We start from the raw sequence: 14378 nt of genomic DNA on the forward strand, positions 1-14378 counted from the left end.
TTGAATAGAAAAAAAATACAAAATATTATTTAATCACCCTCAGAGTTGTACTTACTCTTTACTAGATAGTCAGCAACTGAACATTGCTTTGTAAGACTGACTTAACTTTAACAGGAAAGATGGCAACATTTCATCACTGGACTTCATCGCAACCCTGTTGGGAATATTTGTAAAGTCTTTCATTTATCATTCGTGTAACTAAGATGGTACATTTAAATTTAGTAGAAACAGATACATGGTGTTCATGAGGTATGATGAACATCACACTTCTACATAAAAGCAGCCTTACTTATTCATAAAAGTAAACTCCTATCCAGCAATTTCCAATGTACAGTGGACCAATACTTGAGAACCCATATAAAACCACTCACAACTGCCTATTTTAAAAGTTTAAACACAAGATTTGTCTTGTGTTTAAACCCAAGTCCAACACAGTTTAATCAAATGAGAAATACATCCCCATGCACTCAAGTCCTGATGATGACCTAATTATGCAAGGTGTGTTGGCTGAGAGACTTCTAAAAGTTGCACAATACCCGCCCATAAGACCTGAATTTGAAGATCCCTGCTCTGCACCATCAATAGGATTTGCTATAATTTTTAAAAGCACTCTCCAAAAATTGCAATAATATAATATGAAGAATTTGTCACACCAATTTTGAAGAGTCGAATGGTTTAGCTCTATTGTGTCTATTTTTATTATTTTGTACTTACCATCTATTTTGTGCAGAACAACTGTTGCTGAGGATTTTAATTTGCAGCAGCGTGGAGGAGGATAGGTGTCATCACTTAGGCGTTAAACCATTAGAATAGGCATGTTATAAAAGACAAGGATAGACTGAGATGAAACAATATTCTTGTGAGGCGGGAGGATGTAAGAGCTGTGCCGATAACTGTGGTAATACTCCATAATATAGTATTAGTGTGGTCAGGAGCCCAGCCATGGTACAATCCGACTGTTGTTGGGATTAATGTCATATTTTATGTAACTTTACATGGTACTGCGTTTTACAGCTTAGTGCCAGATTATATTCCCATTTGATTCAAACTAGAGCTTCTCTCACACTTTCAAAAGGATTACCAATAGTGAAGTGTGAATCACAGGCTCTGCTAGAACCTGATAGCAAAAAATAGGAAATAGAGAATGGTAAACTTGTAGATAAAACACTATTTTATCATCATATGTCATTCTGTAAGTCCACACATTAGCAAGAGCTTAACAGAAAATACAAACCCATTGTGCATTCACAACCTCCAGGGATTTGACAGTAATTTTCAGGAACTCGGTGGAATGAATTTTATCTTTTGTTGCCGATACTGCTGTAGCTGACATCTCTTTTGTCTGTTTTCTATCCTTAAACCGACGAAGTCAGCAGGTTTGTGTTTGTGATGGACACAGAATACCAGATGAGCCACAGGACACCATACCACAGTTAAAAACATAGACAAGGCAGAAAATATGACATACTTTGTCTGTGCAACCTAACATACAGTTGATTCTCAATAAGGGTAGGCCCTCTATCATTTGGTGCACGTATTTCTTGAATTCACATTGTGTCTAAGCGACCAGATTTACAGATAAAGGTAAATCCTGTAAATGTAACTGCCTCTGACAATGTTATGACTGAGCTTTAAAATCCTGTTATGGTGGATGGCCTGTCTCACTAGAATGTCCCTCTGTCTGTCTCAAGAGCAAAGCTTAATTTAAAACAATCTGTGTGTCAAATTAACTGAACAAATAAATGCAAACCTCTTCAGAGGAGATTTATTCTTGATACATTAAACAGTTTATATAGGGTGTGGTCCCCTGTTGGCACCCTGCAAATGTAGAAAAAGACATTTCACCTTATGAAATAGTTAGCAGAGTGAAAAATGATCTTACGTTGATACTGTACCGAATTGTTGGTTATTTTGACTTCATGCGTGGCTTTACATTCCAAAACACTAATAAGTCAAGACAAAGAGATGCTTTAACCCTTTCATGCATAGTGGTCACTACAGTGGACAGCTATCTAAAAGCCATTTTCTTGTGCTTCCTGTGGATTTTTATGTTATAAATGCACACAGACCACTGAAGTGGACACTAATGCATCATAAAATATACCATCAACTACTGGCCATCAGCTGCAAATGCAAGAAATTATTTTTGTTAAATACAATATGGCCGACAGACAAAAAAGCATGAGAACCGACCCGGTCCCTCCTTCTACTGTAGACGACTCTTGCAAGTAAAAAAAATATTGTGACATCAGATAACCCCTAAGGAACAATACTACCGATGTATTTTTCAAATAACTTTGTATTTGGACAAAATTACAATTGATCACATAAAAATAAAAAATAAAAAAAATATATTTTTACAAAAAAAAATTCTTACCTTTTTTATGCCTTAAGAAAAAAAATTTTAAAAATGGAAAAAAAATTCTGACACTAAGGATCATAATTCATGCATGAAAGGGTTAATGTTGTTGTTTTTAAACAGACTCAATTTAAAATATTATTAAAGACCTCTGCCATGATTAACAGCTGCCACTTAATTAACAAATTTGTCAACTAACAAACTAAACACATTTTCCTCAAAAAATTAAAGGCAATTTTATTCAGGTTAGTATTTTTTAATTGAGCCAAATTGGAAATATTATGGTTTAAAAATAGGCAGAATTGATATTTATATAGTAGTTATAATGCCTAAATTAAGGAGACTGTGGGTGGAATAGTTGTCGTCTTGCAATCAGAATGTTGTAGGCTCAATTTCAGCATCTTCTTGTTCCATGTCCATGTGCCCCTGGGCAAGGCACTTAACCCCAAGTTGCCAACCAGTCTGCATATCGGTGTATAAATGCTTCTCTAGTGCAAATTGCTTTGAGTGGTCAATATGACTGGAAAAGTGCTTTATAAATTCAGCCCGTTTACATGCAGACACCAAATTAATTAATCAAACATCAGTCCAAATTCCAGTAATCTGTAATTCCATTCTAGAGTTTACTAAAATATTTATGCAACTGATAGGCTACATGTCTAACTTAATAGTGCTTTCAACTGCATAAAAAAAAAAAAAAAAACTTGACGTGGCTCTGGTTTTTCTGTCACTAACTCAAAGTACTTCAACACTGTAGAACCCCTCAACCTTTGAAAAACTTCTCCAACACAGCCAATTTATCACAGAAGCAAACACTTCACCCACCGTACAGTTTGAGAAGAGATAACCAACAACTACAAACGGACTACTCTGACATATGCAACATGCATATGCAAAATGAGAAGACCCCTGCATAGTTTATTATGTTGAAAGCATAGTAAATCAAAAAAGAAAAGGACACTTAAAAAAATAACATGAGCCAAAGGATTATTTTTGACAGTTGCTGCTTTTCTTTGAATCCTGCCAATTTTGACATATCTAGATATTCACAGCTGCTAGCAAGTCAGAGCAGGCAAATTCTTCTCCGGTTCAATCCAATCCAATTCAAATTTCTGATGGTGGTCGAAGAACACCACTGGGAGTGAGAAACAGATCTGACAAAGCCTGGAAACTCAGCATCATCACAACATCCATCATCACAACATCCAGCAGAGTCAAAGCAGTGCTAGAGAACGCTTTGACTCCAATGGCAATACAGCAGACAAAAGAGCAGAGGATAGTGAAAGGATCTTTTTCTGTTGGGTGCTTTTGTTTAACAGTCAAACGACAAAACTCATTTGATTTGATGTTAATCTGAGTCAGACACAAAGAGGTTTTTTCTCTCAAACGAAAATAATAATAAAAAAACAAAGATCTGTGGTTTTCTTTTGGTTGGGTCTACACTGAAACCATTTCTGGCATTTAGGCTGAAATATCAACTGAGTTTTATTATTTATATTTCATGCTGACATTTGGTGCCTGACTGTTCTTTAACTCCAAAACTATTCACTGCTATGTAGAGAAGCTCTTTCAGAAAGAAAAATGGCCGTGGAGACCTGGGGCTAGCGTCTCTTAAAAATGCCTTAATTAAGCCATAGTACCTTCATAAGACTTATCCCTTCAGGACAAAATTTACTCAGAGAAAAGAATCACTTCTTCACATTACTCAATAACAATGATAAAACAGTTGCTGCATATAATCCTCCTGTATCATCAGTGTCATTTGGAATGAACAATTGCAGCCTGAACCAGCCTGCTGAGTACGCGCTCCAGTTCACCTCCCCAGGCCCGACATTTCCAAATGACTAATGGACTGAAGGTATAAAGCCTCCAAGTTCTCCAGAGATTCTAGCTTTTCTCTCAATCCATGCAGAAAAAAAAAAGTTCAACCTTAGCAAACCGGCCCCCAATATCTCCAATGGTGTCAGCTAAATCCGGTGGATTTCATTATCATTTGACCAAGTCTTAGGTTTTAATCTATGAAGCAAATATCCCATTGTTTTATTATTTTAAAACACTGAAGAGGGGGTGGTTGAATGCAGTAGCGAGGTGCTGCAGAGATGGAACAGGGCTCCAGACAGTTCAGAGAACTTAATCTGTGATTAGACAAAGTGGGGAGGGCATCAAGCTTAAAGCTATTTAAAAAAATGACCCCTCTAAAGGCTGTTATGTCCCAAACTAAACAGACAAATCCCAGAGTGTGCTGGAGTTTTTTTCCCCCCGCACCGTTTGACAATAAATCAGACTAATCTTTTATTGTTTTAGATTCGTTAGGAAAACCAAAATAATTTTTATTTGCCAAAAGCCAGAAGATAATTTTTTTCACAGGTTATTTGTGGGCTTTATTTGCAGCATTTAGCACAGGGAATTGGCAGAAAGAAAAAGGGGAAGACGTGCAGCAAAGATTCCAGTCCTGGGAATCTTTGAGTGCCTTTGTATCTGGTATCTTCAGTAATGTTACTAGAATTGTCTTAAAATTCTGAATATCATAATACTGTCTGTATAATTGAAATCATAGGGAGCACTTCAGAAAGTAGAATAAGCATGACTGCAGCTATCTCAAATATGACAACAGATGAGTAAATACAGCAACGCATTATTAGATTGTTGTACAAGATCTCTGTCACTGTGATAAATGACAAAGATCTTATTTTACCTAGAAAAATCAAGTAGAAACACATTTCCCATTGTTTTTATTCCCCCGTGTCATAAGACGGGGCATTTGTCTCACTCGCTTGTTCAGAAATTCAGATCTCCTTTTAACTAGGACCCCAGGATCCGCCCACATGTAAATCTGGCCCTTCTTTCCCCCCATTCAGAGGTCCAAACCGGGGGAGGAAGAGAGGACAAACACATCTTCCCCTGTGTGGAATTAAACATCCACATTCAAGGCATGAAAAAGCTCTGAGCCAGGTCAGCAAAACTTTTCAACAGTTCTGGCAACCCTTTCCTGAGAGTTTGTTGTTGGCTGACAAACAGTAAAAAGACGACAAAACCTGAAGTGGCTCGCTCTTCGGCTGCACAGCCGGATCTCGAGTTCCCAGGAATGCAAAATGTTTCCCAAGGAAATTCCTGCTTCTTCAGGAAAGAAGGGAAGGAAACCAAGAGATTTTTGACACATTTCAGGGAGTGGGAGTAGGCGAGAAGAAGGGGGTTTGAATTTCGATTGGTCGACTATTCGCTTGTGTGTGAACAGCACATTGGAACAAGGAGAAAAAAGGGAGTATTAATACATGCTTAACGAAAAAATTAAATGTTAGGACAGATATTTAGAATCACATTTGAGATATTTATACATACAATTTTAAACCAATTTGTAATATTTTTTCCAATTTCTGACTAAATTAATTTCTCTTAGATTTTTTCTATGTTATGGTACTGATAGAGATGTTAAAATGCTATTATTGGAATTATACTGTTGATAAACATAATCTCTGAAAATATTAAGAAGAATTTTTTAGGGTGAGAGCTTGTTTATTAGTAGCAGTTTCCATTAGGCCTTCAGGGAAGAGCTTGTTGTTTTTACAGTTTTCAGTGCAAAGATGAATAAAGAATCTGTCACCTTCTGCAAACACCCTGTTCTATTTCATCAGCTCCATGGGAGCCTGCAGGCATCGTCTGCAACTCTGTGTCAGCTCTAAGTTTGCATCACACACCACATCAGCAACACATACACTCCATCAATTCAAGCATCAAAAGCAGAGGGTTTTTTTCCCCCTTCTGTAGAAAAGTCTGGGGCAAATAGATTTTTATTGTTAATTTATAGTCTTGTAAACATTTCAAATAAATTTGCAACATTTTTAAGAGCACGGTATCCTTTAGATAACTAAGTAATTTTTAAAATATATTTGCTATAAACTTTAATAGAGAATGAACTAAAAGTCCCACAACTGACTGTATGCAGTTTTTCTTTTCCTCTGATGGATATTTATCTCCACAAGTAAGTCATTCAAACGTCAGACGAGTTTTCTCCACCTTCACCTAATAACTTCTCATCACCTTTAGGTTGTTTGTGTACCAACGAGGCATTGGCTGGTTTCTACTAATAAAGTTTACCAAGGTTGTAAAACGTTTCAAGCACACTAAAGATTTGTGCTGTAATGTTCCTCCACTAAAAAGAATTTTTATGAAAGTGGTAGAGACCGGAGGTTGCTGTTTTTTTTTTATTAGAACATAGGTTAAAGCAGAACTGCTTCACCTGTTGCTGTGCACACAAAAGCTAGTTTTTACATCTGTTACAGAACTGACTAAATTCTTTTCAATTAGGGTATTTTCTTTTTGCTTGAGTCCATGTAATATCCATCCTTCTGTCGTATAACATTAATAATAAATATGTTAAACCATATTAGTAGCCTAATTTTTTTAATTAGCTTTCTCTGTTTTACAAAAATAAACATGTTAAATTTTGGTGAAAATACCATGCAACCATGTTGCCTTTTAGCTCAACAGGATCATGTGGTGAGAATCTAATACAAGCACATACTAAGAACCAATAGTAGAAAATTTAGAGCAAACAAGTGAAACTTTTAGTTATGGTAACAACATAAATTCAAGATTATTAGATTTATTTATTTGCCTGACAGAAGAAGTTATCTTTTTAATCTGTTGGAGAATATTTTTAAGAAGCTACGCTAATATTTAGCACACATAAGGAATAGAGTAGAATGTCATACTAAAATATTTATCTATTTAAATAGATTTTATAAGTCTTTACAGTCAATTTGCCATAAACAAGTCAGAATGCTAGCGTCCAGAATAATCAGAATCAGCTTTATCGACCAAGCTTATGTGCACAAACAAGGAACAAATATATAAATTTTTGTCAAAATTTATAAAATATTTTCAAAATATTTTATTTAGTCAAATATTTTGTGGGTTTTACGCCTGCTGGTAGTGTTTTAGGTGTTAAAAATGGAGCAACGAAAAGACGAGAAACATGAGTGACGGAGGACTGATGGTGCAATGTCATTGTCCTGAAGGGCACTGGAGGTGGCTGACAAGGACTTCTTTATGATTCCACAAGAAAACAGCGGATTAAGCAGACAGCATCTGTGTGTCCAGCATCAGATTACTAGCTTCTCTTTTCCTGTTATGAAATCAGATTACTGCAGCTCTGATGCTAAGACAAACAATATCCATGCCTTGAGACGAATGTGTTGTTGAGCGAGTGAAAGGGCAAATTTGCCTAACATACAGGTCTAATTTTATGTAATCTTACACCAACATTTAATCTTTGGTCCAATAATAAACATGAAGGGAATTTTAAAAAACACAAATAAAGGGGATTAACGGCACAGATGATGTAGGAGGTGGCATACAAACAGTAAAATCTGTGTTGACTACATATACAGTATGTAATAATGCCCCACTGATGGCTGCCTGGTAAGTGACCTAGAACAAAAACATCATGTTGCTTCAGTCCAGTTCTGACTTTTTGTTGCCGTTTGTCCATTTCACTTTCATACAAATGCAGCACAGATCAGATTTGGGGCAAGTGAAAGAAATCAAAATAAAACTGTCAGCAAGAAGAAAAAGATGAGGCTGAAACTTAGACAGGCAGAACAAAGCAAGCTCTGCTTACTAGAAATAAAGCTCAAACCAAGGAAGACAGATCCAGGTTGTACCTTTAAATCATCTGCACCTCTCAGAATCCAGACTGTAAAAATACCATGGTGTGTTTAAGGGTGATCTAGTCAGTTTGGAAGTCAGCGTTAATCTCAAATCGGGCATACTCTCTAACATGCAGTCAATTAAAAGACAAAATACACAGATGACTAAACAACTGCCATGGCACACCAGAAAGTCCAGCTTTTTGTGTTGTTGTTTTTTTTTCCTCCATTACAAATAGTCCATAAACAATCGCCATTGCTTCTTCTTAGCCAACTGTGTTTGTTAATGAGTAAAATCTGTGCGTGGTGTGTCGTCTTTGTTGTGTGGCTGTACACCAAAAACTGTGGGACCAAACCTCATGTCTATCATCTATGTGTGGGGTCTCTCTGGTTTTGGAAATCAACTGGCAATTAAATTTTTTTGCCATGTGAAGCAGGTATTAATGATCTACAATAGGATATTATTTTTTATGACTGCAAGCACTGGGGAAGGAGAAGCCAAAAGTCTGTACCTGAACTATTTGTACCAAATAAAAATCCCATCTGAAAAGATGTTTAACAATCTACATTAACAATAGAGCTCTCTGCAGAGATTTAATATACAAACCAGTTTTTTTCCTCGAAAACACAATTGTTTCACTTCTTTGAAAGGCTTAGACTTGGGAGTCAAATTCTTTCTTTTTAATCGCTTTCTCACTTGGAAACCATTTCAGTGAAGTCACTTGTGTATACATTAACACACAAAAATGATTTAACCTTTATATGGAAACTCAATAATCTTATAAATCTCACCCCATATCTCTCTTGATGTCTTTAATTAGTCAGCAGCTTGACTACAGCACTAGTCAGCTCAAAACTAAGGGGAAAATATGGGTATGTGTGTTGGTCCTTCATGTTTTTTGTCAACGCCCCCTCAAAAGGTTTTGTGTTAAAATCAGAGGACAAAGAAAAACATGAATTCCTCCAAAGAGAAATAAGCAACAAAACCAACACCACATGGCATTTATAAGATTGGGGGTGGCAGTCTGGCAGCCATGGGAGTGCTGGAATCAAAACAATTCAAGTCCAACTGTTCCAACAGGCAGCCTGTTCAGGACAAGGCTTTAACAACTCTAATCTAGCAGACAGAAGCCTCTCAAATATCAGCACAGTTGGATAAAAAGACTGAGAAGCTCCAAATGAGATCCTTTTTTTTGAAGTTTGGCATTTCAGATTTTTTTTAAGGTTTTGCTTAAGAAAAATGTTTTAATGGAGCATTTGGTCACTAGAGCTTTTTCGCATGAAATGTAACTGAAAATGAATTGTGAAATAAATCCAGTTTTCTATGTTGAACTTTACAGGCAAGCTTTGTTTCTTCAATGTTGGCACTAAAAAAATAATTTAAAAAAATTAAATAAAATCTCGCCACCTGGGCTTCCACAATGCTGAAAACATCTTCACTTTAAAACATGTGATATTGTGGAATTTGTTCATTCAATTACATAGTGAATGAAGATGAGTGTGTGCTGAAGATTTAGCTACCGTACATATTATTCTTCAAAATAATGACTAAGCCTCATGTGTTTACAGTTCAGTTAGAAACTATCTGAAACCTTTTTAACGCTGTTGTGGATCAGAGATTGTTATTGTATTTTCCAGGCATATAATGCCATTGTATAGAACAGTGAGGTAACTATGTTATCTTCATATTGTATACATCAAGAATAACTTAAAGGAAATTTGACTTCACAATCTCACGACTTGAAATTGATCTCTGTCTCTTTAAGAAGTTCTTCTTTCCGACACTCCGTCTTCAGCACGCCATTACAACAAAGTTTCTCCATCAACCATTCTTAGGAGAGTTGGACTGAGAAGTAGTTCATTTGATAAGCTCAGCAGATTCAAAGTTCCACTAGATATTTGCTTACTGCTGCTAGTCTGAAGGAGCTCAGTGAGGACAGTGCAGGGTAGGAGGGCTTTGTAGGGCAGAAGCTCGACTGGAGACTGCAACTCCGAAATGTAGCTTTGTGGAAATAGGAGGTGCTTTGTATGAGCAAGTGTTTGGGTACCCTGAATGGTTGGCACGGGAGATTCAATGATTTCTCAGACATTCATGAAAGTATCAAGGCATCATTCCAGGTAAGTTTTTGGTGAGGCAATAACATGATATAAAGCTTTAAAAAATGTCTACTTTAAATAATAAATACAATTGTTACATGGGAAAATGTGAAAAAAATTGAATGCATTTCCAAAACTTCTGAGAAATTGTGTTAATAGTTGAGATTTTCATATTGACTCCCATACGCTGACAGCCTGACATGTTTTACACAGAAACAAGTGCCGACATGTAAGCACAAAGAATAACTTCATTCACAGACTATAAAATTGCAACAAAACATATTCAATCATATTCTGCATTATCAACAAGATGTGATGTACTACAGATAGAAATCAGCCAGTGCATTTCTAGATAAAACTTTACATGCAAATTCATGGATGTGGTTGGATGCAGCGAGGAGCTAATCTTAGTGCAAGAGCACAAACACAGAACAAGTGCACACCTCGATTTTACAAAGAGAGGCAACGGACAAAAGATGTCATAAAGTGGCCAAGTGCCAAGGGTGGGGTCAGCAGAATAACTGTCAGAATAATCACAAACTTGTGCTAGAAGACTCTGTGAAAGTACAGCAGTGCTTTTAATAAAGTTGCTAGGTTTTAGACAGTAAAACCAGCTGGTAATTACTAACTATGCACAGCTGTGTGCGATCTCAGGCATATAACACTCACAAGGAAAAGAAGAAAACAAATACAAAAATAAAAAAACAGCAAATCAATAGCAGCCCCTATGCCTTCATTTGAAACCATTCCATGGGCTGGACACCCACATTCGCTACAGCAGAGGAACAAACAGCTGCACAGAGAGAAATAGCCCAACCCCTGAAAGAATGCAAAGGCTAAATCCCCCAAAACAGGCCTCGGGTTGGGCTCTCTGCACAAGTGTTCATACAAACATGTCTGAGAGCATTAAATCTGCATAAGGCAGAAGTTACTTTGAAAATTAATTAAGCACAAAGCCACCAGGTCTAAAATCAAATACAATAAATATTTTAAAAGCCACATAAACAGTGTCATAAATCATCAGATTCATTAACTATTACCATTACTCCTATGCAACATACAGAAACGCAACTACATTCAGCCTTTGTCCACCAATTGAGTGGTGAGCTTTTACTGTGTGCATCAATAATAATCTATTACTGCGCTCAAACACATTTGTCTTTAATACAACTCTTTCTAAGCTGCACACAACAGAGAAAGTCATGGGGGAAGGGAGATGCGAAATCAATGTCTACCCTGTTGTTCTATTAATGCACCATCATGCAGCCTCCTAACCTTGTGAATGCTGCTACCTGAACATGATTGCTTCAGTGTTGTGGCAAACAAACACCAGCTGCTGCTATGAATGATGAGATCATCAAAAAGTGAAGCATTTAATAGCAAGAAATGTGCAATAAAACACACAGGAGCCAGGATCAGAATTTAAAACGGATGACAATAACGTTGTTGTCATCCGACTTTTAAACAAAGGAATAAATTAGAAAGCAGAACCCTCAAGTCAATACATTGTTTAGTGTAATAACTGCTGACTTTTAAATTTGAGTTATCGCATCCAAAGAAGGGACAATGCTTAAAAATTAGAGTCTAGAATGGACTTATTGGAAATGGATGATTTCACACTTTCTCATTCTTGATTTGCCATTCAGAGTAGGGCTGCATTACATTAGAACATCTTGAATTGACAATATTAGTAAATCTTGTCATGACAATCAATGCAATATGTCTTCCTTCCATCTTCTTCCTTCCCCATTTTCTATACTCTTTGCAGCCATAACGTACGCTAAAAAATATCTCCCTTTTTTCAAATAAGTGAATGCAGCATAACAAAGCAACAGGTTGCAGTTGTCAAAATGCTTCAGCAATTTTAATATATAATAAGCTAACCATGCTAATCTCAAATTTAACATGGTTTAAAATGACAATTGTAAAATAATTTTGAGTTTTCTTTAAATATTGACCCACCTCTGTTTAGCTGCAGATCTGTGCAACACTCGCTGCTCTGTCACACAATGTGAGGTTTCTTCTGTTAATAAATCAATCAATCCCAATTAAAATGTGCATAAAAGTTGCTGCATTGTGAAAATAAATGATTCAACAATCTAACATGTGACGGTTAATCAGAAATGCTTTCCTTTTATCAAGTTGAATAAACTTCTATTTGAAGGCATATTGTAAGAAAAAACTAAATACATTGCTGATTGAATTTACATTTTGATGTATGCAAAAACATAAAATGTCGTATAGCTATAATTAGAAATGCACCATTCAAACTTATCCTAGCTAACACCAACTGCCAGTTTTGTTTGAGGTGATTTTTTTTTTTAAAGTCTAAACAGAAATACGCTGCCGGGTCTTTAATAGAGCTGGTAGATTTGAACAAAACAAAAAATTGAGAAATTGTAAAATTACCCCAATTAGTTCAAAATTATTATCTGATTCTTAGTGAACCGAAAAACATGCATGTGGGAGCTCTTAATTTTGATGCAGACTTGTCAGGATTTCTTTATTAGATGATGAGATCCAGTTCTGATCTTTGACTGATTCATTCGTGCACCTTTAGCTGCATCCTGTCTTGTAAAGTCAACTAGACTTAAAGTCTAGTTATGCTGTATACTGTACAGATATGCTTTAATTAAAAAAAAAAAAAAAACTATGTTATGTATGTACACATACCATCATCACATATTTCCAATTGTGGGAACATTGCTACAGTCCCACTTGAACTTGCATACCCATGCAGGAACGAAAGCAAGAGCAGACAAACACAAACATGCAAATCGATAGCAGAGGAAACGCTCCCCTTTTGCAAGCCCACTTTCAACCAACCAGAACTAGGTCAAAGCTGATTAATGTACCCACAGCCCCCCAGAGGGTTCCTGATCAGGTGGCAGCAATGCTTGTTCACTGACGATCCATGCAAACGCAGGGGTATTGAATGTTTCTGCATTCAGCACCATTAAAACCAAACGGATGGGCCGTGACATTCGCATGCAGAATAACAGACAAAGCAACACACAACGCTGACCTAAAAGAGCATGCATATCTGCATAAAAACAACTAGACATAGAATAAAAAGCAAAAACATGTGTTGACTACGAACTGCCTACCAGCTCCGGACATAGATCAGTTGGATCAGCTCTAAAAGATGAAAAGGATGCCTGCTTGGCATCCATGTCGCTGTATTTATAGACAGTTATGCTATTAGGCGGCATGCATTCCGTAAATCTGATCAAACAGTCTCACATGAATACGCATCATGACAAAAAAAATAAATAAACTTTTACATTGTTTTTAACGTAGACGAGAAGCAGATGAAATTATTTTAACTGAACTTTTGTTAGCTTGGTATAACGGTCCCAATATAATTTCACACTGAATGTTTCCAACAACTTCGGGTTTTCAGTGACTTGTTTAGGGAATAATTTTACTTAATTTGACAGCTGGAAATTAGCACCTGACACATAACATTCAAAACAGAATAAAAAATAAACTGACATGTATTGAAGAGTAAAAAACATCAACGCTGTTAGCTAGAAAGCTTTAGCATTAGCTCCCGTGCTAGCTAGCCTCTGTTGTGGGAATGTGAAGAAGCTCGTCTTCCCCTGCTTCACAATACGGTAAATGAGGGCGTTGTTCGTTACAATTTATATTTTATTAAGCAATGCTTTATTTATTTATTTTTTTTAAATATACTGATTCGTGGGACAAGTTTCTCCAACACAGCAGCGTACATGTTACCTCGGGACGCAGCTTGGAGATGATCGGTCAATCTCCCAGGTCGCAAAGAGGTTCATGGGCACGGGGATACTGCTGGATCCAGAGCCGAGAACCACAGCCCCGGCCAGCGATCCGGTCGGGGGCATCGTCGGTGCAGGTCCGCCGCTGCCGCTGCCCGGGTTCAGGAAAGCAGCCCGAACGCCTCCTCGCTCCACAGCCGCCGCCATCATCACCACCACCACCACCACCACTGCCTGGAAGCAGCTATAGTTGAGCGTCGGACGAACGCGGGAGCCGCTGATCTCCTGCCGCCGCCAGCTCCTATTCCTCCGGTCTCCCAGGTTCCCTTCACAGACTAGGGATGTTGATAGGCGGGGCGGGGCTTGTCCCCGCAGATAGGGGGCAGTGTTGGGTGGGACTTTTATTTACAATTCAGCAAGATGTGGGTGATTCTGATTCAAGGTACATTTGAATGGAAGATGAGGTGGGCCATTGGATTAAAAAAAAATAACTCTGATATTATTTTTACAATTTTGACTTTAATCTTGCAACTTAAA

The 14378-nt window shown here is 37.2% G+C and overlaps 1 protein-coding gene across 2 annotated transcripts in view; it reads right to left on the reverse strand.

Moving 5' to 3' along the window:
* Positions 1-14171, reverse strand: part of LOC116712820 (phosphofurin acidic cluster sorting protein 2) — a 53550-nt gene extending 39379 nt beyond the window's left edge. For both annotated transcript variants that reach the window (XM_032552659.1, XM_032552658.1), the window contains exon 1: positions 13843-14171. In XM_032552659.1, the coding sequence (XP_032408550.1) occupies positions 13843-14051 (209 nt within the window). In that variant the 5' untranslated portion in view covers positions 14052-14171. The remainder of the gene's footprint in view (positions 1-13842) is intronic.
* Positions 14172-14378: the final 207 nt, after the last annotated feature.

Source organism: Xiphophorus hellerii, chromosome 22 (genome assembly GCF_003331165.1).
Source record: "Xiphophorus hellerii strain 12219 chromosome 22, Xiphophorus_hellerii-4.1, whole genome shotgun sequence".
Lineage (NCBI taxonomy): Eukaryota > Metazoa > Chordata > Actinopteri > Cyprinodontiformes > Poeciliidae > Xiphophorus > Xiphophorus hellerii.